Source organism: Chanos chanos, chromosome 3 (assembly GCF_902362185.1).
Source record: "Chanos chanos chromosome 3, fChaCha1.1, whole genome shotgun sequence".
Lineage (NCBI taxonomy): Eukaryota > Metazoa > Chordata > Actinopteri > Gonorynchiformes > Chanidae > Chanos > Chanos chanos.
The window spans coordinates 48,403,039-48,429,860 of NC_044497.1; the positions used below are offsets into that span (position 1 = coordinate 48,403,039).

The 26,822-nt window shown below is 40.7% G+C and overlaps 1 protein-coding gene across 1 annotated transcript in view; it reads left to right on the forward strand.

Annotated features, from left to right (window-relative positions):
- Positions 1 to 5,364: 5,364 nt before the first annotated feature.
- cacna1bb (calcium channel, voltage-dependent, N type, alpha 1B subunit, b) overlaps positions 5,365 to 26,822 on the forward strand; it is a 103,389-nt gene continuing 81,931 nt past the window's right edge. Inside the window, exons 1-3 of the mRNA XM_030769155.1 lie at positions 5,365 to 5,621; positions 7,496 to 7,601; positions 10,196 to 10,335. Of these exons, the coding sequence (XP_030625015.1) occupies positions 5,368 to 5,621; positions 7,496 to 7,601; positions 10,196 to 10,335 (500 nt within the window). The 5' untranslated portion in view covers positions 5,365 to 5,367. The remainder of the gene's footprint in view (positions 5,622 to 7,495; positions 7,602 to 10,195; positions 10,336 to 26,822) is intronic.

Below are 26,822 nucleotides of genomic sequence, written 5' to 3' on the forward strand. Positions count from 1 at the left end.
ACTTTGAGTTTAAATGAGCAGTTTATACTCTGTCAAAACTGAACATAAACGTTTGGTGTCTCGTGTTTCTTTTTTAATTCAGTAAGATCTTTTTTTTTTTTTTTTTTTAAAGAAAGACTCGAGAAGCAAAAATGACATTTATATTGGATAGCCTTTTTGCTTTAAGGAGTTTTTATATTAACTTTTTTGACCTACCCAAGCCTTATATAGAGCATCAGTAGTTTTTCCCCCTGAAGAATATGTCCTCAGGGTGAATTTCAGAGAAGGAAGTTTCATGAATATTTTTCAGTTTTCACAAACAACCCATGTCGTACGTGTTAGAAATGGAAACTGCTGAATAAATTAGAGTAATCATGAATCGGTTACACTTTTTCATCTTTTGTTTAGTTTTCTGGCTTTTCGGTTCAAACTGTGATGAAAAATGTCTCAAATCAATGTGCTCTACTAGTGTAGTGTGAAGGAGCAAGATGATTAAGCAACAAAATAAAGCAGTTTTTCTGTTTGTATTAGTTGAGGAACACCAAATGAGAGCTTACTTCTATGTGTTAAAAAATCTGAGAACTTAAATTCCATGAAGACAATTATTGCCAAAATGGTAAACAGTCATGTTTTGATACATCATTATCGATTTAGCAGTTATCACATTTGTATCAGTGTAGTATGCTGCAAACACCTGTGCTAATGGTGAAATGCAAATCTAGCTCTGTGCAGGGAACCCGGGAGCTGCTGGATGCAACTACAGAACTCAGTCTGGTTCCTCTGGTCCCCCTAGAGCAGTGTATCATTCCTGCTCCTGGTGGACCCCTGCTGTGCATATCTTCCATCTATCCTTGCTCTGAACACACCTGATTAGTGTGATTAACATGCTCTTGATTAAATCAGGTGTGGTCAGCCAATCTGAAGTGCCACTGATGAGTTCAGGTAGGTAGAACAGGGAAAGATTGAAAACGTGCAGAGCAGGGCTCCCCCATTAGCAGGAACACTGCCCCAGAGCTTAGACATAGACATATACACGCACACAGAGACCTGAGGACCTTCTCACTGTACCAATCATTAATTTGTAGTTACCACAAAATGGATGATACTCAGACCTTACTGATTACAGTAATTTTGAACAGTTGCACATGGTTGACAGTGGCGTCACTAGGTAACGTGTTGTACTGTGTTTGCCATCTGGAGCTTCTGGTGCCCAGCTTGGCCATGAGTTTGGCCAGGACAGGGGACAGCTCTAATGAACTGGATCATAAGGTGGCCAGGCAGCCGCAGAGATGCTAGAAGGTTCTATCATGTTCTTCATGTGCCTTTCTTCAAACTACAAGCTTCAAAGCCGAGTTAATACGCACTTCAACCCCCCCCCCCCCCCCCCCCCCCCATACGCACACACAATGTTCAGAGAAACATTCTCTTTTCCTTCTTACTACTGCTCTTTTCATAGACAGAACATTAAAAATGCTCTGAATAAAGTTATAATAACATTTCTGCCTTGGAATGGTTTGCACTAATGTTCCTGAAAACAGGAAAGAATACTATATATTGCACATTTCAAGCCTCACTCCCTGTTTTCGTGTCTGCTGACTTTTCAGATTTTATAAACTATACAGTTGTTCCTTTCCTGTTTACTGACAAAGAATGAGGCTGGTAATTGGGTCTAAGAAAAATCTGCAGGAGAACTGAACACTTTTGGCTCTATGATAAAAACTCTTAACTTAAAAGACAGGAAACGGCCTTTCCGCATTCCACTGAGGCAAACTTAGAAGCACTGATTGGTCTCAGTCTAATGGTGCCCAGTGAAAACGGGTAACGCTGTGTGCACATACCTCTTCGTAGTGTGAATATTGCAAAACGTTAAAGCCAAGGTTGCTTGACACTTGCATCATTTGAATACCAGACATCACACCATCATGAGGAGGACAGTACAACAGAACTCTCGATGGGCAGAAAGGAGGTCAATGGTTGTCTATGGTAGGATTTAACTGAGTTCAATAGGCCAGAAGTACCTTTTTCAATCTTAAAATGATTAATTGCTCTGTCACAACATTTACTGGAATGTAGCGTACACATCAATACACACAATGTTGGTCACATAGAGATTTACTTTATCTTTTTGAGGCATTCAAGGTCAGACTCACCAAAGATTTAAATGACCAGTCTGAGTGCTCTTGAATTCTTTGTTAATTAATCACAAAATGACTTAAATAAGTCAGTTGAATTTGGCATGATGAAACTTGTAATTGTTTTTCAACTTCTGGAAAGCGTTGATGAGGCCTGATAACGTTTATTTTTCATGTTGACATCATGCCATCAATATTTAAAAGGCTTCACCTCTCAGCCGTGTGTAAATTACAGCTCTTCTCTCACTTTGCAATAATTTGATAACGATTTTCCACATTTTCGTCCAAATAAAAGCCATTCGTACGGCAACATTTGGAACTTGGCGGATGTTAACTCTTGGCGCCGAGTACAGCTCTTGGTCGCGAACCTCCGAGACACCTGGCCGGCAAAAACAACAGCGGAATGCAATAACCGAAATACCCACGGAAAGTGATGGTGTCGCCGGAGCTAATGTGAGACATACCACGCCACCTGTTTACTATGACGAAGTGATTGAACTTGAAAGGACCACAGCGTTAAGGGACTCGAACATAACCAACACACACCAGTTTTATCAAGAAGACATCGTAGATTTCAAACCATGGCACGACAGGTAGGACCAAAGTAAATTAACAACGAGTATTAAATTATATAAAGGCAGTAAAACAGGTCAATCAATTCCAATACTCCCGTTCCAAGATTATCTATTGGTGATGCGTGATTGGTATCGGACAATTAACCAAAATTTTGTGTAACTCATAAGACTTGCCACTAGAGGGATTCCAAGTTCGGAGAAAATACTAACTAGACATGTAAACCGGAGGAGTTCGTATTTTTCAGGCCAGAGGTTGTGTGGGGTTGCTGATCTCAGTTACCAATGTTAGGCATTTACCGTGCTTTCCTGTTGATGTATAAATCATTAATACATACAGAAGGGGACCACCAAAATTTTGCTTGTATGTGCAATTTAAGAACACCTTTCCCATCTCGGAAATATTGCAAAATGGACTGTTATGGTCACATACATTTAGACATTTTTGTGCTTTAAAATTGCCTTCTCGAAAATGTGACTTTCGCGTTACTAAGTGCTTTCTCTGTAAAGTCATCTATCGTTCAGAAAGATTATAGGCGTAAGGTTATGGGATGGCTTTGGTTCAGGTTTGGATGCCGCAACATCAGGACTCCCCATTGCCACACGTAGGGAGATAAGCCCCACAGCCTCGAGCAATCGAGCCGGCTCAGTCAGGCATCTCACCCACAGGGTTGAACTTTCTGGGGACAGATTTAAAAACTCACTTGAGCTCTGACCTTGCACCAGGAGCTCCTGCCTTTAAATGGCGTTCTGATTTCCTCAAGAATTCTCAACTGCATCAGTGTGATCATGTTTCAGTACCTGTTAATGGGAGTTTTTCCATGCACCTGTGCGTGTAGGGAGTGAAACCCTTAAATGCCCTCGTGTAAATATTTTAATATTGAATATTTCAAAACACTGTAACAAACAGGAATTACGCATATTTTAAATGAGTGATAACTGAATTTTCATTTCGGTTCATTTTACAGTTTTGCAGCTGCAAATGATATTCACAAACTCACAATATATTATCAAAAATATTTGTAGTGTTTCCAAATGGGTATCATGTGTCTCGTGCTAAGCTGTCACCTTTTTTAGTGATCACAGAACACATTTTAGTGACACGTTGATTGTTTCCCGAGTTGAGGAATTCGCACAGAAATATGCAATATTTCTGGTCAATGTTCAGCCATAACAATATGTGATCTTATTTATTAGCCCATTTAGGTCTCATGTCGTATGACACACAAGAACAGAAATAAATAAATACAAAACTACATGAACATTGTCTGTACACTGGAAGTCAAAGTTCCCTGTGTTTTATAATTCTATGCAAATGATAGCCTTGTCTTATAACCACAATAGTCCCAGTACGTATTATACTGCCTCATTAATATGAAGCTACATTAGGTCTCAAAAGCTCGTAATTTCTCCTCCACGAATCATATATTCCATCCGAACGAACCGGAGGCTGACGCTGATGACTCATTGGCTGTCTAAGACTCTGGTTGACCGACTGTGAATAGACCCGTCACAAAATTGAAGAACAAAGCTTTCGCCCTCCCATTGGAAACGACACGTCTACTGATGACGTTTCTTCGCGGATATTTACCAGCTCGTTTTAATTTTAATACATTTAATATTTAAATTAATGTATGGGCTATGAATATTTAATTGTTTTGTGTTATTCATGCATCAAATGAGAAAACGCAGCACACCTATATTTATTACCATTTATTTTGGTTAAAGACAAGATCACTATATGGACATTTTAAAAAATGGTAAAACAAAAATAGATCGTAATATAAAAACAGCAACAAAAACATGAGTATCATCGTCATTTCATCATCACTGGTGTTCATTTATTTACTTTTTTGTGGTTCGGTTGCTACTAACCATACTGATAAGTAATACGCGCCTTTTACAACTCATAGTAAAGCTGGTACTCATTCTTCGAGATGAAAAATAAAATTTAAAAAATCGCGACAAATACTCTTAGCTTTATAAAGAATACTTAAGTACTTTGGTCGCATTTCCCCTCCCTCTCACAGCAAAGAGACTGGAGAGCAGGTGGCATTGCCGATAGGCCAATTCTGGTCACATGTGACGAGTTTTAAGGACCGGCTCCTACTAAATTGGATACATTTGTACAGCGCAAGTACCCAAGTGGCTGTGTGGAGGAGAGGCTGCCGGATACTTTTTCACTGTTCCTTTTTTTCCGAGGAAAAAAGATAAAATGATTAGTTTAGTGTAACGTATAAACAAGGAACCCATTCGCAGTGCTTTTTCTTATTTTCAAAATTGCCAGTTATCTGTTAATTGTTTGCCTCTTATACAGACACCAATATATTACATTTATGTGTACATTTTGGCAACGTTATCTTTCAGACTGGACGCGGTTGTTCTGGATGTAATATGTGGAGTGAACCGAATGAAATTCACGTCTATCCCTTGAAGTGCGATTTACGCGAATTGCGTGTGCATGCAAAGTTTCTTGCATTTATACATTTGCCTGAGGTATGGAGTGAGAGCCGAGCGTGTGCAGGAGAAGGGTTCAACAGGAAACAGCTGATTTCTTTTCTCAACATCCATACCCACTAATGGAGAATCTTGGCTGGAACAAATGTTGGTATTGTGATGTTTCTTCTGTCTCTTAAAACTGATTCCGGTTTGGATATTCCTGGTTGGATCTCTTCATTTTTAGAATGGCTCGCTTTGGAGACGATCTACCTACTCGCTATGGAGGTCCATCGGGCGCAGGGAGAGGGGGAGCCCGAGCGGGAGGCCCCCCAGGCGGCCAAAGGATGTACAAGCAGTCGATGGCTCAGAGAGCCAGGACAATGGCTTTGTACAACCCCAAACAAACCAAACAGAACTGCTTTACTGTCAACCGATCCTTGTTCATCTTTAGCGAGGACAATGTCATAAGGAAGTACGCCAAGAGAATAACCGAGTGGCCATATCCTTGGAGGTTAAAATAACACTTATGGAAAATTCAGGATTAACCTTTGAGTTTGCTCTCCTATGATTCTCTTTCGATTCAATACACTTTGTCGATTCAACAGTGCTTACGATACGAGTAGAATCATTGATAGTATATACATACATTTTACTTACGCACGTGGACGTGAACGAAATTTTATTTACTATTTGATACTGATTAACGTAATTAAACCTCTGTATACAGCAAATGTTCTCTGTACCACCCAGTTTGTGCAAGCAGCCAGGAAAAACGCACGTTGTAGCCGGTAGCTCTGTCTGGGTGGTACCTTCTCTATTATCAAAGCGCACAAAGTCGAGCACGCACAGCTGTTGCTCCTCGTTCAAGGAAAGTAAGTGTGTTCATCGAGCCAGCAACTAACTGCTTCGACTGTTATTACTGAGCAAGATGTCTTACCAAATGTATCTTCATCTCGTGCATTTATTTCTCATGACGTTCCGTCTCTTCTACGCAACCGACTTTAGTCTTTATGAATGTTAGAGTTAACTCACGCCTGCAGCTACCTCGACAATGTCTCGTTTGTAACTGATAGAACGGCTAATTACAAGACGGTTTTGACTCACTCAGTTTGTCTCACAAACTGTCTGACTATTTGGTCGGATCCCAGCTTATGTTACCACGCCTAACACAGTTTTCAGCAAAAGATGAAAGCCTCTTGCCTTACGCACAGTGTACAGAGACGACTACATGCGCTCCAATTCGGAACGAATTTAGCGCTCTCCAGGGTCCTGAAAATTCATACCAAACGTCCACTTTTCAAGACTAAGGCTAAATACATAATAGGCTAAATCGTAATATCACAACGATTGTGCATTGTCGTGGAGGCACCAAGTCTGACACAGCGTGAAGACTTTGTTTTAAACTATTTGTACGTAAACGTCATTTTACAAAATTTGAAAGCACCTCAATTCTCCGAAGCATATCTCGGGCGCTTAATATCTACTGACGCCCCGCGGGGAATAAGTAAGGGACTGGTGGAGCCAATGGACCGTTGCGTTTTCCTTCTTGAGTCGGAGTTCCATAAAGATTTGTGGCCCTGGGCATTTAACGTGAAAAATGAATTGGAAAATGGATCTTACTCCTAGAGCTATTCAAAAGGCCAGCCAACCTTAACCCCTCACCCATGCACGTTTTCGTACACAACGTCTTATGGTAACACAAAGTTTGTCAAATACCAGTGAGCTTTATTTAGATCAATATAGCCTGTTTCTTAAATGAAAGTTGGGGAAGTATATGTATATGTAATTGCTTCACTCTTTCAAGATAATCTTTAAAAGACAGAAAACCATGATTGGTCTCATGGCTTAACCAAAATGCTTATAAGACACCCTTTATCACCCCCATACTAATATCAGGGTCACCAAAGCTCCCTTTTGGCATGCCCATGAGTAAGTTATGTCATGACTAAATTAAATAGAATTAGAAGCAGTTGTGCTACATGTTTAGTTTGTGTGTGTTGTGATAAGCTTTGAGAACAGAACCGAATGAAGTGCATCAGTTTAGCACAGTGCTTGGAAAAACGAACTGATAGTTATTTGTCTATCAAGACACGCAGTTATGCGCACCTTTGTAAAACTAAGCATGGATATTGTTTACAGAGACAGATATTTAACAGTGTCAGGATCAAACTTTAGTTCCAAAAAGACTGTGATTATTTACCTGAAGGCAACACAAAAAAATTCCCCAGAGTGCCAAAAGGTTCAGTAATCTTCCTTAACTGTAAACGAGATTACATGGGCTAATAACTTTAAAAAAGCATTTTGAAATACTTTCTGTAATCATTTCCTGAGACTAAGTTTCAGGGCAGATATTTTCCTTAACCTTTTCCCTACTCCATTTGAGTATATGATCCTTGCCACCATTATTGCTAACTGCATCGTTTTGGCTCTGGAACAACATCTGCCTGAGGATGACAAGACACCCCTTTCAGAACGCCTGGTAAGCAAGTTGTTCAATTCAGTTCATATGCATGAATCCACGTAAATATCCACTTTTGTTTTCATTGCGCATCTCTCTCTCTCTCTCTCTCTCTCTGTCTTTCATCATTTATTGCTCTCTAATTTTCTTTCATCAATTTATGGAGTGCTTTGCGTGCAATTCAAGAATGTCAGAATCAAACTGTTGAAAAGTAACAAGTATTAACATTTGGCATTGCTCCCAAAAAAAATAAATAAATAAATAAATAAACAAATATATATATATATATATATATATATATATATATATATATATATATATATATATACATACATACATTCGTATTAAAGAACACAAAGATCACGCTTGGTCTTGCTTTAGAGTAACCTAGTGACCAAGAGCAGTACAGAAGAGAACAGAAGAGTAGAACCCCACACAGAGAGCTGAGAGTGTTGGCTACATGAGGCCGACTAGCCCCCTCGTCCACAGGGGAACAATTCCCACACCGCCCCCTGTTCTCTCTCTCTCACTCTCTCTTTCTCTCTCTCACTCAGTCTCTCATTAGTGGTAGCCTGCTGGGAAGCGTTGACACGTGTGCAAGTTCCTTCTCTGTTAGCCACACTAAACCCATGCTGCTCTACTTTTGATTCCACCTCCTGCTTACATGAACGACTTCGACCACCAGTTGATGTTAAATCACATGTTAAATCATATCGTAAAATAAAAGTTCTCCAAAAGCCGCTCTAGAGCCATTAAAGAAGCCTCACGGATGGCTTCATTAGGGCTGCGGTACTTCTTTTATGAGGTTGTTTATGAATGGGCTGATCTATAGGCATATGGTGGTGTTTACAGATGCTGTCTTTAGAATGGTGTTTATGCAGGCGTAGGGAACAGCAGTTTCACCAGATAAGGTCAAGCACGTCCTCTCAAACACAGCCACCTGCTCCTGTGGGCAATTAGAAGTATAATTACACTGTACAATCAGCAAACTGCAAATGATACGAGAAAACAAAAAAGGTACTTAGCAAAGGAGAAAGTGTTTTTCTTTCGAAAGTAAAGACCACGGAATAGAGAAAAGCCCCCAAATCAAAGTCTGTTCAAATGTTGACATGATTTTTGTTTATTTGTTTATTTATTTATTTATTTATTTTTGTCTAATCATCCACTTGATTGGAGATGCATCCCTCACTTTAAAATCCTCCATCAAGAGAGTTAATTGCACTGCCGGTAATGTTGCACATATAGAGGAGCACACAAATCCTTAGACGGTAGGAAGATGTTTAGCCGTTGCTCAAATGTACCCTGTAGTTCTGTGCTGAACTGCCCTCCCATGAGCTTCCCTCCACCTTTTCAAAGTTTCAAGACATTTATGATTAATGAACACTTTGGATTTACTCATAATAGGTAGTAACGGGTAATCTGCGGCATCATTAATGTCTTCATCTTCTCGCATTAATCATGTATTATGAAACATCCCTGTTAGGTGCTCTACTCCTTTTCCACTTTTGCAGACATAAAACACTTCGTCTTGTTCTTTTAATTGCTTAGATAGAGATGGTTTTAAATACTTAAGTACTTAAGTATGTCATTTGTGTGAATGCATCATTTTCCTATAAATAATTCAGACCTACTCTCTGTTGCAAATTTAGAAATAATTTTTAAATTCTTTTAGAGGTCTACCTATTAGTACAAGACAGACACTAGTCATTTCTGAAGAATTTTTTCCAGCAATATATCCAACATCCTGGTTTTCCACCCAAAAAATAAAGAGGCTTTCTGACAAGTCTACGTATTTGAGTTGTTAACATCTGTAACTTGATTTCATTCCCCCATAAAATTTGGAAAAGCTGTTATTAATGGAGTCGTGTTCTTCAGAAGAATCAAATATCTTGAAATATCATGAAATGTATATGTACTTGTTTGCTGGTGATGTTGATAGGCCTATGAGGAGACATGACGTTTGGAAGTGAAGAGAGAAGTCAACAGTTTATGAGTGCGTGTTGAGCCTTAGGGCATTGGTGACATTAATGGGAGCAGAGTTGAAAAGCAATATCACACATGCCTGGTCATGTGCTGCCCAAGCCTGTAAAATAGATTTACAGAAGAGAGAAGTCTCTCTCGAAGACCTTCATAATGCTCAATTTACTTATGCACTCTCTCTCTCTGGATTCAACAAGTAATGCAGAGAGCTTGTCTCACTTGACTTCCTCTAGAAACCTGTTAGGCTTTGAATAAATTTCCTAAAATGAAATTTAGTTTGTGGAATTCATTCTTTCATGGTAACCTGGAGTTTCGTTTTCAGAACAAAGAGAAATCGTTAAAAAAAACCCCCAAAAAACGGATGAGCTGCCACATTAAAATGAATATCGAGGCTTTAAATTACAGCTGATCATCTTTTTCCGTGTTCCTCATTCTTCTCTTTCTCCTTTTCTTTCTCTTATCATACTAGAACTCTATATTGCTCAACCCGTTCTCCATGTGTCACAGAGAAAGGAGAGAAGGACTATCTCTCTTTTGTTCTTTTGCTTTCTTTACCTCACCTTTCATGGTTCATTAATCTCTCTCTTCCTTCTAACAAAAACCCCTCTTCCCTCTCTTTTTTTTTCTCCGTACAGGACGACACAGAGCCCTACTTTATTGGAATATTCTGTTTCGAGGCCGGCATTAAGATAATTGCCCTGGGGTTTGTCTTTCACAAAGGCTCCTACCTCCGCAATGGCTGGAATGTAATGGACTTTGTGGTAGTTCTCACTGGGTGAGTCCCCTGCCCACGGCGATTTAAGCAGTATACTGGAGATGGATGGATTGCGCATGTGTGTGTATGTATATACATGTGTGTGTATGTGTGTGTGTGTGTGTGTGTGTGTGTGTGTGTGTGTCTGTGTGTGAGAGAGAGAGAGAGAGAGAGAGTGAGTGAGTGTGTGTGAGTTTTTCATTTTGGGAAAAGTGAAGTGATCGTTCTTTCTTTTTTTTCTGCTGAAGTGCTGTTGAAATGCGTGCTGGTGGGCTTCTCATCTTTATTTATGTAAACATTGCCCCTTAGCCATCTGTTTGCAGTACAATAGGTAACAGAGGAGGGAACTGTTAGAAAGGTATTAATCTTGTAAGCCTCTAGGAGTAAGACCTTAACATGCACCGGATGCTTTATGCAGTGAGGAATTCTGATGGAGTGAAACGATAATGTTCTTATAGTGCTAATCAATACAAAATAGATTTCTCTTGAGGGTATTTCACACTTTTCATTGCCACCTCTTCACATAAGATCATCCATACAGCATGTATCTACAACATGCATTAGGTAAATGCCTATTAATGTTATAGCTTGTTTAACCTAAGCTTGTCTTAAAAGCCTTTTGGTCTGACTCATTAATATTGAGCTCTATAACTCACTGTGAGTAAGTATAGGGTTAGGAGGGCTAAGTGCTTATGGGTTCAGCTGAATAGATCCTGTTACCCAGTGTCTTATGGTGGGTTTCAGTGACAGAGGGGTTCATGGTTCGCTGTTTTGTTGGTTGAGTCTGGGCACTTTATGAGTTTCACAGGGGCTGCTCTTAGCCTCTGTTTCTGAATGAAGAAGAGGCAGGGAACTTTCAGCCCTGCTGATTTCCTATTCCTCTCTACTGCATGGCTGACTGGTCAAAGTCAGCTTTGTGGAGAAGGAGTTTTTAAACTTCACAGAGATCCATTCATCTGCTGAAATGTATGGAAAATCCCGCTGCAGTGTGGTGTCTTTCCAAAGTGCATATACGAAATCTTTTTTCAATGAGGAAGAGGGAGCCAACCTAAGGAGCACTTCATTTTTTTTTGGATACATGCTTACCAAATAAAGGAATAAAGAAACCGATGAAAAGACAGATACATCTATCCCAGTTTCACCCCCATCCATAATCTCTATTTATTTAGTTCATTACGTAAGGCTGTTTTTGTTTTTTTTCTGTTTTTTACATTTTCTCCCAGTGGTTAGCCTGACTAGGGGAGATGGGAGGATTGGGCCTTCCCACTGGCTTCCCAACACAATACATTTGTCTTCTTTTCTTTCTATGCGTCCCTGGCTCATGATGTACTACGCTATTACAATCTCCAATTTATGTGTGCCAAGACTTTGCCCAGCCCTGGTATTAAAGGCAGTGTTGACTGGATTTATGGTGTAAATAATGGCCATTCTGAAAAGTGAGCAAACAAATAAATCACGTTGGAGACGTGAATTTAAACAGGGAGGTTGCAGATAAAGAAAGACACGGGGGGGGGGGGGCATGAGAAATTAGAGGAATGATGGAGTAGAGGGTGGATTTGAGCGTTGGGTGAGGTGAGGTGGGGTGGGGTGGTGGAGGAGGTGGTTCTTGGAGGACGTGGGTTTCACAGACATTGTAGAAGGCAGGGAAGCTGAGATGGAGGGGTAAGACGTCTGGAGGAAGAGACTACGGAGAGATGTGAACACAGCCTTCTCTGCCGTCACGTACTCTTCAGGTTTTTTCGGGACCTGTTAGACGTGGATCTGCTCAGCTGAATTGTCAGATGATTAACAATGGCTGGTTTATGCTCAAGGTGAAGGGCAAAGCTGATGTGTCCTTGAGCCTCTTGAAGTGCTTTTATTCACTCATACAATGCAGTGATTTATGAACATCAAATACTGTTAGAAAGGTCAACCTACAGCTTATGGTAATGTTTAGAATTTTCAAGTCACTTTTTTTGAAATGAGGTTTCTTCAATCTGAGTGCCTTACTCCGAGGTAATGCACAGTGTATTTCTGCTTTGGAATGGAAAAGTATTTGTGTTTAAGATAGTACAGCGAGTGGTGAATTGATCGCAAATTCACGCAAGCTTACAGAAAGTTGTTTGTCCCTTTGTGCTATTAGTACTGTTACATCAACCGTGGATCTTTTAGCCTCATGTCTGGATGCTCCCATGTCCTCAAGCAACCCTTTTCTTTTGAGGTTTGAAGCTGGTGTCACATTTTGTTCTTGCTCTCTGCTCTTCTCCGTCACTCTGATGTACGTCACTCACTAGCTGCCCACTGATTGTCTGTGATATCTCTTGGTTGCTTTTTGCTGTGTCCCTCATTACTGTCTAGGTGTGTGTCTGTTTATGTCTGTGTGTGTGTATGTGTGTATGTGTGTGCGTGAGAGAGAGAGGGAGAGAATTCAGTTTGTCTCTGAGTAACATCACGTGACTGAGTGAATCCCCGTCCGAACATCTCCACTCTGTGTGAATGAATGTGTCACTTCAACTACTCGTTAATTCAAAGAGTGGTGCTCAAGGTGAGATCTGGTAACTGCTGCATCCCTGGGTCTCAGATTTCTCCTAAATGATGATTTATTCCCCTGTGCTGCCCAGAAGCTGGCAGGAGTGCTGGGGGGTGAAATGGCTGGATGAATCTTAATGGACTCTCCCATACTGGGCAGCGGTGGGGATGCTGAGATATCTTAGCTTTGCAGGACAGCAGAGAGGCCAGAATGACCTCATAACAAGTAATAGTCGAGAGAGTACTCAATTCACCGAAAGATGGAGCGGTAGCAGTGACAAAGGATAGTTGTCTATGGTAGTATGTGTCTAGAGTAGTTTGTTTTTGTGTGTGTGTGTGTGTGTGTGTGTGTGCGTGCGTGCACGCCTGTGTGTTTGTAGGTGTGAAAGCCCAAACTCTGTCTGTCATCTGCCAGTCACTCACATGGATGTGCCGTTGTCAGACCCTTCAGTTTCAGTGCGGATACCTCATGGCCTAATTCAGGCAGCGGTTGTTGACTTGGATGTCTAATGGATTACTGTGCAGCTCCATTAGACCAGGTAATGGCCACACGTCTGCAGCCTTCGCTGATGGATGAAGACACATTGTCACTGTGAGAGTAGCCCTCCTGGGAGGCTTTGACGTAACACAGACCTGTGACATCAGGCCTTGTCAGCCTTGACCCTTGAAAGAGAGCGAGTGAGAGAGAGAGGGAAAGAGAGAGAGAGAGAGAGTAATGCATTGGTTCATGTTTCTGTATTGCCGATTGATCTGCATCCACTCTGTGACTTATTGAACATGTTTCTACACTGTTGTGTATCACCTGGTTAATTTCCATTCAGTCATTACTAATTGATGCTGCTGCAGTTAGGTAAACTGAGGTCAAATAAATAACCTTGCTTCGGTCTGCACATTAATGGCAGGAGGGGTGAATGGTCAGTCAATCCATCGATCCCTTCCATCCATCCTTCTCATCCATCTGTACATCCATCCATACATCCACCTTTACAAACACTATAAAGTAAGATAATCTTGATTTGTGGTCATAGAACACATGCACAGTTATGTCTGGTCTTCATCTTGATTGGCACTACCCTCTTACCTCTGTGACAGTCCTGTGCCTTAACTCAATAGGCTGCTGATAATGAAAAGCCCTTTGTGGTACTGTCGCTTTGGGTGATAGGAGGCCATTAATCTGTCCCCATCAGACAATAGAAGCTGCTAATAGGTGAATAAATCTGATCCCTGGGCATGAGATCAATAGAGTATCAAACTCACAGACACAGGGAGCTAAGAAAATGTATGGTACGAACAAGTGGAGAGAGACACAACCTTTTGGTCTTACTGACAGGGTAAAATATTAGTCTGGGGGAACTGTGATTCTCCTTCCAAACTGTTACCCATTCAATCCCAGGCTAAGAGTAGATGGTCCTGTAGACGCTGTTTCTTATTGTTTTTCGTTTTTGTCTTCTGCTGTTACTCCTCTTTGCGTTAATTTAGTAATGATTAGCAATTACTCAGTGACAAAGAGTAGACTGGAAAACCTTTGTTTATGATATTTCATGTGTGTGACATTTTTGCAGAGGCAGAGAGCATGCTTTACCCTTTGTAATGAGGTAATTTTTTTTGCTCTTGGTGGTTCAATTAAACGTTTGCAATGCACCAAATGCATAAATATATGTGATGTGGAATTAAGTGGAGGTAACCAATTTAATGGTAAATTTAGCAGCAACCATTTATGCAATATTGGACATGTTTTCATTTTCATTTCAGCGTTTATTAAGGAAGCCATTATATTCCAGCTAATCAAAGAGACAGTTTATTATTGATCACTGTCATTTTATAGTGGTCTGGTTACTTTGTGAACTATATATATTTTAAGCAGGTTTTTCTTCAGGATATGGGTTCAAAGCGCTTCATCGTTTGGTCAGCCTGTGGAAAGCCTGGTCTCTCTGCATCAATAGATGTATTATTGCGTTGTCATAGCTTGTTACCATGGTTACAAGCCCATCTCCGTCCTTACACACAGATGACGTTAAGCCAGTAGATAACAGCCAAAGGTGAGTGTTGACCTGAATCGACTCTCAACACTGCCCCTCAGAACAGAACAGTGAATACACATGACTAAGCTGTATGTATGTATGTATGTATGTATGTATGTACATACGTATGTGTGTGTGTGTTTTCATTTTATTAAACACGTCAGCTGTCTACTCGATGCAATCTTTTTTTTTCTAAAAGCTCAGCAAGATATTTAAGAGACAAAATATTTGTTCTTCCTTGCTGAAATAACCGACGTAGTGGTAGTATGTCCTCATCCTTTTGATGGTTAACTTTCCATTTTTACATGAAATCTGCATTTTGAATAACTCACACCAAGTCAATTTAGAGCACACAGAGACAGCCGGCTGTACTGGCCAAGGGATCTAGCTAAGCATTAAAACACACTTGTTTCAGTTAATGAAGGATTTTTGATTAGCAGCTAAGCTGAATATCAAAGAGTATCAAACTCCCAGACACAAGGGATTTTGCCTCATTGATAGAACATTAAATGTTTTTCTGGGAGTCCACAGGGCTAAAGCTGTTAAACAGAAACTGTTGGCTAACCTAGTCTATCACATTAAGTGATAAGCTTCCCATAAAATGGTGTGGTTGTTCCATTTCTCTAGTTGCCATACAGAGCACATATAGAGGGGTTAAAAGTGTGAGAGGAGAAGAGGCCATTTTGTCACCTTTGCCACCATTGTCTGCCATTGTTTCTCTGCTTTTGACATGTCTGGATCGCAGCTTTGGCTCAGGAGGAGGTTAAAGTGTGCCCTGTGTGTTGTATTATCGGTGTGTGTTTTGGGCTTATGCCACTCAGAATATTCAGTACCTCAAAATACAACAGCTCTGTGTAAATGTTATTGATCCCGGTCGGCACAACACTGACTTCAAAGAGCTGCATTCAATTCTGGCTGCTTTCATGTGTTTGGGATATGACTGACAATGGTAGGCTTCAAAGTAACTGGATCTGGACTCTTTTTCTTTCTTGTTTGTGCCAAACTGCTTAGAATTAATTTTGGAGTGAATCTTTGTCTTCTCTCTTCCTTTTTGTAGAATATCAGGTAGGACTGAAGTTTTGGGCTGTGTATCAGATAGAGTCTTATCAGTAAGTGTGCCACCAAGCGTTTTACCCTCACCAGGAGCCAAACTTTTATGCAGTGCTTTGATTTTTATGTGGCTAGTTATGAGCCTTCCCACGCTTGCACTTCTACATTTATTGACACTCTCACAGATGGTTTAGGCATTTTACAATGAAACCAAAGTTATTTGTGTGTGTTTGTGTGTATGTGTATTTGTGTGTGTTTGGACCCTTCAGTCAACTTGCTGTTTGTGTACTCTTAACTGAGAGAGAGAGAGACAGAGTGCATGTGTTTGATAATCTTGTAACTGTAGTCATTCTTATCTCACTCTATGTTAGCTGTGGCGGAGTGGTCATATGGACTGATTGTAAGTGGCTCTGCTCTTCCTGTCTTCATCTTCTGATGAAGAAGGATAGCTGGCTTAATCTGCCATCACTCCTGTAAATCTCTCTCTCTCACACAGAGCTTTACAGTGGTGGGAAAAGTGAGATTTACTTGTTACTGAAGCTTCATTTTGGAGTGGCTGTGTCCCATTATGTTTCATGGCTCACCCATCATTTATAATTGCCTTGTGCCCTTCAAGGCATCCTTCACTCCTCCACCTATTAATCATATGGCTATCTGAGGTCCTTATAGCAAGACCCTCTCACTTTCTCTCACGCTTGCTCTCTCTCTCTCTCTCTCTCTTTCTCTCCTCCTCCTCCTCCTCCTCCTCCTCCTCTCTTCATGACTCATCATATTATCCTGTGTGAGAACGACTGGCAGGACATATTTTTAGTTGCTGTTGTTGTCAGAGAGATGTGATAGTTTTGTGTGAGTGCTATTGTTGGGCTGATAATAGTTTCCGCTGGGGGCAGAGAAACAGCGGAGGCAAATATGGTTACAGTCTAAAGCTTTCACATGAACATCGGAAGCGTGTAACGGGCCCTTATTCATTAAGAAAAAGCCTCCGCAAAATGTACTGTGTTTATGGGAAGGATCAGATAATTACATACTGTTAAAGAGATTAGACATTGTAGGTGTGTGTGTGTGTGAAATCTGGCTGAGTGAGGTGTCCTCTGTACACTATTGTTCTGGCACAGTTCACTGCTTGGTATTGTTGCCAGTTTTTTTTTAGTACATTTTGGATCAGCAGTCATGATCTGCTTGTGCAGAAAAGAACACCCAACACCGTTGACGAAAGATTCCAACTCTTTTTCTCCTTGTCAGCTAGAACCTAAATAAAACTGTCATGGGATTTGCATCTTTGTTTCTTTTTCTTTCTTTCTTTCTTTCTTTCTTTCTTTCTTTCTTTCTTTCTTTCTTTCTTTCCTTTTCTCTCTCTCTCTTTCTCTCTCTCTCTCACTCCTTCAAACACACACACACACACACACAACAGATTATCTCTGCAATCGTGGCTTGTAAAGTGAATTCATGTGAATGGTGCTGTAAAAAGACATGGCTTGTATGTCATCCTGGAGAGTTTCAGAAGATCACAATGGGATCAGCAGGGTCATTACTGAGGGCTCATGCACTGCCTAGGCTGGAACAGCTTTAGACACCATTTTCCAAGTCAAGACTTTCTCCCGTGACTTACAGTGACAGTTACAGTCACACATTTCAGCAGAATGAACAGTTCCAAGGTACTGACAAAAGGGAGGGTATGCACAGTGCGTGTGTGTGCTGGTATTCTAAAAACAATGTTTTGCCTGCGGTGTGTGTCTTGAGAGACAACGTCTCCCCACGCTGTTTCCTCCTCTCCAGGTGTGTTTTACTCATACAGTCTGAGCCTGGTCTCCTTTCCAATTATTTTTTCATTCATGCTTCATGTGTGGGTCTGTTTGTGCAGGTGCCGCATTATAGCACTGCAAGGACTGAAAAAAAAAATTGTCAAACAGTTGGTGTTAAGAATGAAGAACAAATGAAGACAAGCTCACAGAATCCTCCTTTGATTTTCCATACACACTTTCTCACTGGAAGCCTCAAATATGGCTGATTTTGATAAATGCCTTGCAAAGAATATAATATGAGTCCTATATCTATGCCAATCAGCATTCATTATACACAAGGCACTACAGTTTGCTATAGTGATGTGTGTGACTACTCCTCAGCTCCTCTTCCACTCTCGTCTGTCTCCCTCTTTCTCCTGCCTCCCCTGACAGATGGCTCTGTGCCATCTTCACACGTACCTCACTCTGAGGTGTCAGGAGTGACAGGAGCACCAGGTCACAGTTGGTTTACCTCTCCGCTCCTCCACCGGGGAAGTTCACATACGCGTGTGGCTCGGAGAAGGTGGCTTTGACCTCCTTACTCGACACTGTTTTTATGCATGACGTATTTAATAAGGTTTCAAAAGAGCACTCACTCAAAGCTCTCTCTAAAAAAAAAAAAAAAAACTGTAGTGAAGGACTGGGAATTTTTTCCCCCTGAGTTTCTGATTCAAGGCAGTGTCGTTTTATATCATACAACGTAACAGTACATGAATTGCTTTATAAAGGAAAATGGAGTTTCAGGAAATCTTTCCCGTCAGGCTTCATTGATTAAGATGACATATAGAATGGAATATAAGTGAAACTTAATTGAACCAAATCATTAGTAATGCCAAACTATTCTCGACACTCCGGCAATGTTAAAGGCAACAAATTTCAGACATTTGATATTGAATTGCTTTGGATCTGCCCCTTTTCACGGTTATAATGTGCAGGTATCTTTGTGTTATGAAGTTTTAATGTCCCTTCATCCACCTGACGATGGAGAACATTATTTAGACAACAGTACACTGTTTGACATTTAGCCCTCCAGCAATAATGATATCACTGAATTACTCTAGACGGCGTTGGTTTAAACAATTATAGCGAAACTACACAGCAAAGACAATAATTATGACATTACAAACACTGTCCTTTTTTTTTTTTTCCCTGGAGAAACCTTGAGTACTAAATGTCTTGTCCTGTAGGTGTATGTAGGAGAGGTTGGCAGTTTGAACTGAAGAGGAGTAGTTTAGCATGAGATGGTGACATTTGCGTCAGCTCCTCTGTGGAGCCCTGCTGGGGTGGTTCTCTTTGAGCAATGTGCAAGGGTGTGTGTGTGGGGAGCAGGGGGGGGGTCACCTTTCAGTTTAGCGATGTGCTTGACATGACTGTACCCCTCTATTTATCTCTGTCTGTAAAACAGAACGTTTGAAGTCAGGTTGGATTCAGGGAGGCGGGGGGGGGGGGGGGGGGGGGGGGGCTTTGGTCTGTAGGTCTGTCGTCACATAGGAACATCAGTTGTTGTCATGAAACCAATACTGCCAATGAGCAAGCTTGTCTGATTGTTCAGTGTCAATTAAAATAATAATAATAACATTAGCCACATTACCACTGTGATTATCAGAAGCATAATTATTGCCATTTCCTTTAATGCTGTCATTTATTTGTTTTGTTTTTCTTATTGGTTACAGTTCGCCATTAGTTACTAAAACCGTGCTCAGTTTGTGCTGCGAAGCTTTTATGCATAAGAGATATGAAACTAAACACTCTATGTTCCTGAATAACCGGAACATTAATTTATGTCTGTATACATTAGCGCTCTCCTAATTCTGCCTGAGTGCTCCTTTGCTTTGAGGGGTGTAGGAGAGTGTGTGGTCTGTGGCACGTGTCCTGGATCACGTGACTCCTGTAATGGGCAGTTGTCTGTTCTTATTCCCATGAGCCTTTGCAGAGACTGTGAGGAAAGGATAAGAGTGGAGAGAAGAGGAAAGGAAAGAAACGACCTGGCGTGACTGATCATTTCTTTTGTGACACTTTGTGAGTGATGACCGAGAACGGTCGTCAAGTGCACCGTTCGGTCTCTCCTTTTCCTTATCACTGCGCTCTCAGCCAGCCGCAAAACAGCCTGCTTCACTCAGCTATAGAAATAAGAGACATCTCCTCTTTGTTCTTTTATTGTTTTTGTATTTTTTTTTTCTCCTTAATAATTGGACTGCTTTTGTTTTAATGAATATTACATGTGATTGCCTTGGCTCCCTGAGGGAGACAGTTTATTGTTATCATACTGTAACTTTCTTATGAAGTGTAATTGAGACAGAGGGAGCCAGATAAGGACAGACAGCGAAAGATGCTGAGGTGTGAATTAGGTAGCACGGTGTGTCTACCAATCTTCCAATCTGGTCCAAACACGTGGCGACTCAGTGCTCTTTTCATTACGGTCCTGGGCTATTGATCCACAGAACCAAAGCATATCGACATCCTCAGCACCCGCCCCCATCCAAATTAAACGACCTGTTCTTCACACCCGTACTGGGACTTACGACTTGCTGCGTCTGGCGTCATTAGGGCTGCGTCCTCTCCCTGGTTTGACAGGCTTTGGTTAAGATAAATGACTATAGCAAAGAGACCTATTAGACCCAGTCTTAATGAAGGTAACAGATGTAACCATCCCACAATCAGGAACCAATAGTCATCCCTCACATGAAATCTAGTCTTCTAAAAAAAAAAAAAATATGTCCACAAGAGAATTTCTAGACAGTCTCTATTAATAACATCATTTTCATTCATTTCTCTCTATCACAATCCTGACATATCTCTTGAATAATAGGAAGAATGTTCAGTAATCTCACATGGTAGGTTTTCTAGGAGACACTCCAGTGTTTTGTTGGTAAAATGTTAGGGTCTCTTTATAGCTTCTGTCTCTGTGAATGATTCAGAGCATTTACAGCGTGTGCGAAATTGAAGGGGTTGTCATGTGCTGTAGTAAAGATGAGATGAGATGCTGTGTTTTACGCTATGGCGTAATATCTGGGAACACTTCAATTCAGTTGTTATTCACAATATTGTACGTTATGCTTATTGCATATTGTAAAAGACGAAATGAATACAGTTCCAGGACTGAAACCTGTTAGCAAGCTGTTTGTTTCAGTACCACCTTAGGAACATGTTCACCTCTATTTTTTTTTAAATGTTTGACTATATTTTTTTCTGTAAATACAATGCCTTTTACATGAAAAAGATTAGATGCTATCTGTTTTTCTTGAGGTGTAGAGGTCTGTTTGCTTTGTGATTTTTGTGTGTGTGTGTGTGTGTGTGTATCCCATGCAAAATTTATGGAAGTAAAACTGACTCTTATTAAGCTTAGAGTGATTGCTAACTGTTTTGCTGGATTGACCCTTGGCTGACCTAACGAGCCGGCTTTCAGAAGCTCTCAGGTCATTCACCGCCATCTCTGCTTAAATGGCCAGTCAGCGTTCTAACCCGCAAAGCTGTTTATACTACACCAATCTCGTGCCAACAGATCGATAGCAGTCAAGTCTTGGTTTGTCCTTCACAGCAAGTAAACGAGAGGACTATGGTTATGTAGCTCACGTAGGAGGACTGATATTCAGTTACATTCTCTCATTACACATACACCATACATTGTGTACTATTTCTTTCTCCCTTTCCCTCTATTATACATCCAGCACCTCAACACAGTGTCAGCGTTGCTTCAGTATATGTAATAAGAGAAAATAAATTGGTTTACCTGGTGGTGTTTAGGAGACATGGTGAGTAAACGCTGTAGGTAGAGAAGAGATTGATTTAGACTGTGCTTTACAGTTGATGAGGCCTGGTAGGATGGTGTTGAGATTTAAAATTGATGTGCTACACATGGGTTGTCTCAGGAGAGACAGACTCATCCTGAGGTGAGAATGAAAGAGATCACTCTTCTGCTGTCCTTTATGAAGGAGCTTTAGACTCTGTCGTTTCCTCTAAGCTCCGTGCCGATTGTATCGACATAGTTTTGATTTGAATTAATGCAAGGACAGTTTAGGTTGCTTATTTAAGGAGAGAAGCAAGGAGCCTCAAAAAGTTTTATTTCTTATTTTTCCAGAAGGTATTATAATTTTGTTGTCGACCTGACTTCACAATCATGAATGACCCAGTCACTGGTACAATTCCAACCAAAAATCTTAAGGCGCATACAGACTGAGATTTCAGCTATCTTATAAGTTTATCGCAAGCCACAACGTGTGACATGGATCTAGTAAACTTGGGTACAACATTAAGTTTGATGTATGTAGACTGTACTATGATAATACCATGCTGAATCATAGGCTACGATGCAAGTCAATATACAAGAATAAAACGTCATCAGCGTTAGTAGATGTAGGGTTAGTAGTTAGTTGGTTAGTAGACGTAGGTCGTATCAGCAGTCACATTGTGAGACGGTCATCCGAAATTTCTGACGCTGTCAGAATTTTGTTCCAGCATATCTTTGGTCGCAAGACCGTGACAACGGCCATCTTTGAACCTCTCTCACAGTGTGACGTAGGACCATCGTTTTGGAGCCACGACCAAAGATATGACCACGTTTTGTCATCTTTTCTCTGGGACAACCCAGAATCGCACAGTGTATACCCGCCTTTAAAGAGAGCTCAGGTTTTTTTTTATTTTTTTTTTTTTGAGCAGCATTCTTGCTGATCATGCACTGTGGAGTTGTTGTAGAGTGTTTCATGTTTAATGTCATTATGTGAACTCATAGGATGAACAGCTCTACAGCTCTACTCATTATCATGATGTTTTTGAAGAATAACGCTTGGAACACTGGGAGGCCTTTTAGTCGCCATGGCAATTGATTTACCACTGTGTTACCATGCTGTGTATAAAATGATGGGAGAGAGGACAAATTTGGAACTGAATAAAATTAAGCCATGTGATGATTTGGCCTCAAGATATGAGAAGGCAAAGGTTTGCAGGGTGGATTAACTGATTGCGGTCCGTAGGAAAAACACTGACATAAGAAATAAGACCGGCATAAACACTGTGGTTATCATTTCCCCTGAACGGTTAAGATAAGTAAATCGCAAAGTCTCATGCTACATACAAATGGATGCAAAATTAGATTTTGCCATGGTTCTTGGTCAAATAGAAAAGGAGAGCAGGTAACCTTTGACCTAAGTTAAAGTTCAGTATTCTCCTTGGGGTATAGTGAGAGATGAACTCATCAATCTGCTTATTGCAAGCTAAATCACTGCATTTGTACATTTTGAATGCTTAGCATCTGTTTGTTTGTTTGTTTGTTTTTTTATACAATTGTGCAGTCAGTCAGTTAACTGGGAAAAGCATTATGTAGTTTAAGGCATAAGAGCAGGCTGATGATTCAAACAGAGGTCAGTCATTGCTCTCTCATCAGAAAGGATCATTAGGGAATCGACTGCTCCTTAAATGTAAAAACCTCTTACATTAGTCTATATTAAATGAGACAGTTTCATTGAGGTAACAGTTAGACCCAGATTCAGACACAGTGTTCCATGCTGTTAAACAAAGTGCATTTACTGTTTGAAAACATGCCATTTAAAATCATAAAATAACAGACATTAGTAAAGAGACACACATACTATATGCTTTCTGTCACTGAAAAATGTTTGATAAAGACAGAGAGGAGATATTTGCCGCTTTACGAGCATGTTACTCCTCCCGTCCCTGCTATCTCTTCACCTCTTCTGCATATTTTTCTATCCGTCTATCTCTAAATCTCTCTCTCTCTCTCTCTCTCTTCCTCTTTCTCTTTTTGTTTTTCCCTCAGGCTCATGCAACCAACAAGTCCCTCTATCCCCTCACCTGACATTTAAATGTTAACGCCAGCTCAGATCTGAATAAATCCCCCATGATGCACAGTGTCACTTCCCATCATGCTCTCTTTGTCCCTCTATCCCCTGTGTCAGGCTCTCTCTGTCTACCTGTCCCTTCAAAGCGCTCGTGTGCCTTTGTTGCACGGTGGGACAGTGCTCACCTCTGTAAACACAGATAATGTCTGACTTCTGTCGCCTGTTGTAATCAGGATGCCGTTTCTGTGCAGGCGTTTTTTTGTTTTTTTTTCGTCTGCGTCTGAAGAGAAGTGTACCTTTTTTTCTCCCTCTTTATTTTAGTTCTCTCATGTGTGTATGAGTGCAAAAGATTGCTTCAGCGTGAAGATACAGTGGCGTACCGTGACTAGGCGGAATTTCTCCTTCTGCTGCCTACTTATACAGATATTGATATTGGATTCCCTCAGCATTTTCCTACTCTCAGGCGTATACAGGCAGTCTGAAAATGAACAGAGCAGAAACATGTTTTATACCTCTCCACTAAAGTTAATGAATGTGCTCAGATGCTCTTGCACCCAGTCACAGTGTGGCTCCAGAAACAAAACAAACAAGTAAGTAAAGTGATTCATATATCTCTCTGTCTGTTTCTTTCTCTCTCTCTCTCTCTCTCTCTCTCTTACTCCCTCCCTTTAACTCTTCCTCTGTTTGCTGCTGTTCTCCAATAAGCCCAATGGACTCATCGTCATGTCGCCCTCCTGTTTCTATGGTGACAAAGAATGAGCTTTTTCCAGTGTGGCTTACGTCTCAGCACTATTACATACACTCCCCCTCCCTCCCTCTCTCTCTCTCTCTCTCTCTCTCTCTCTCTCTCTCTCTTTCACACATACACACACAAAGACACATATGCATGAACACTGTCATGAACCTTCTGGGCAAACTTCTCAAATACACAGAGGCATTGTTACGTTCATCTTTCACACCACCCAAAGCATATCTTTAGCTTTAATCCAACTCAGTCTTTCAAGACAAATCAAGCTAATGTGAAATCATGAGCTTGGTGATTGGGAATGCAGTACAATTGAATTTCATGTGTGGCTGAAATGCATAAATGTATAGTTTGTTACTCTCGCTCAGAGAGGGCAGGTGTGAGTGAAAATGATGCATTGACTTAAAGTATGTGTTCTCTGTTTCCATTTTTTTCAGATCTGAAGGTTTGTACTCTCTCTCTCTCTCTCTCTCTCCCTCTTTCTCTGTCTCATATATATATGATGTATGCCTGGTTCTGTCTGAATTGATGTGTGACGTGCAGTGCGTATGTCACTGATTTATGAGGTCAGGTCCCTGTCTCCATGCAAGCTTTGCCCACAACTTCACCATGCCAGCTTTTCTCAACACATTCAGTTTGTGCTGCCACGAATTGAATCAAAGGTTTTTATCTTTTTTTTTTACTGTGAAGTAAGTTTAACCCCATGCAGAACACTGGAGTTATTTAAAGGTTTCATCCTTTGAAAAGAAAGAGACAATGATTTTAGTCTTGCTGAGTTTTTCTTCTTTGCAAGAATTAATCACTGCAAACTGTTCTTAACTGTATACTGTTTGTACAGATTCTCATCCTGATGAAAAAGCCAGAGAGAAGCTACAGTTTGTCCTTTGGTAATGTAAAGCCAGAGAGAAGCTACAGTCTGTCCTTTGATAACGCAAAGCCAGAGAGAAGCTACAGTCTGTCCCTTGAGAATGTAAAGCCAGAGAGAAGCTACAGTCTGTCCTTTGGTAACGCAAAGCCAGAGAGAGGCTACAGTCTGTCCCTTGAGAATGTAAAGCCAGAGAGAAGCTACAGTCTGTCCTTTGGTAACGCAAAGCCAGAGAGAAGCTACAGTCTGTCCCTTGAGAATGTAAAGCCAGAGAGAAGCTACAGTCTGTCCTTTGGTAACGCAAAGCCAGAGAGAAGCTACAGTCTGTCCCTTGAGAATGTAAAGCCAGGGAGAAGGTAGTCTGTCCTTTGGTTACATGTCCTCTGTAATTGGTAATGTAAAGCTCATGACAGCTCTATTTCTTTGATTATCATGAACATAGTGGGGTTATACACACCTCTTAATTGGTATCGCTTTCTCGCATCACCACTAAGCACATTTTCTTCATACTGAAGTGCCAGTAATGCTGATGGATACATAAAATTATATTCCAGGTGCTTTCTCTGTCAACCTCCATCCATCATCTGAAGAAATGCGATGGCTTTTGATTGGAGGAAAATTAGACAATCTGTGTTGCTGCTTTTTTGGGTGTTTTGGACTAAAGACAGCTGTGTTAATGCTTCGAAGGAGGAGTTTTTCTGTTTGTATTTTTATTTGGAGTCATGTATGACTGTAGGCTGTACCTTAAAGGTCATCAGGTCACAGAATGGCTCATTTATGAGGGATGGAGGATGTGTTTAGGTCGTCAAACAGTAACCCAGAGGGAGGAGTCCCTCAAGTCGTCTTGTGATAACGTACACTGCTGCATTGATTAGCTTAAAAGAACTATAGGTTTGTTCTTTAATATGCAAATAACGCATTTTCATTTAGCATATGCGAGTTAAAGTGGCTTAGTTGTTTGTATGTTAGGCAGTATGTTTGTGGTGCTTAATTTCCTGGCAAGTTTGACCCACTGCGTCGGGAGCCTTTGGCCAAAGTCAATGAGTTCTTTCAGCTCCAGTTCCTCAGGAGAATAGAGAAAGAGAGAGATTAAAGAAGGATGGAGAGAGGAGCTGTTCAAGAGGATCTGTGAATGTGAGTGTGTGTGTGTGTGTGTGTGTGTGTGTGTGTGTATGTGTGCGTGTGGAGGGGGACGAGGCAGAGAGAGCAAGAGAGGAAGATGACGTACGTGTGCTTATATATTTGTGCAGATATGAATACTCCTCTCTTTTTTGTGGAAATGGAGACCTTTTTTCAAATTTTTGCTCTTCCTGTTGATGAAACTCATCAGTTAAAACCCAAATTGAAGACTTGATTATTGTCTACTTTAAAATAATTTTGTGTTGCTAAGATGACATGATTATTGCCATTGTGTAAATAAGGATATTTATGTAGAGATGGGGAAGCAGTGATTTGGTGACAAGTAACGCAGTCCAGTAACTGAACCACTGTGGATGTAATTCCTGAGTGCTGGCTCTCTGCTGGTTTGCCCTTGAGCAAGGCACTTAACCCCTAAAGACATTCCAGAGATACGTGACCTCTGACACAGAAAGTAATTGTGAGCTGCTCTACATATAAATGTAATTTAAATTAAAATCGTAAATGTGTATGGATTCATGCTTTTCTCTTCGCATTTAGCGTTATGAAACGTTTTGTGTAATATATGTGTCCGCTGATGCAGTTATGAACGACGTGAGTATGTGT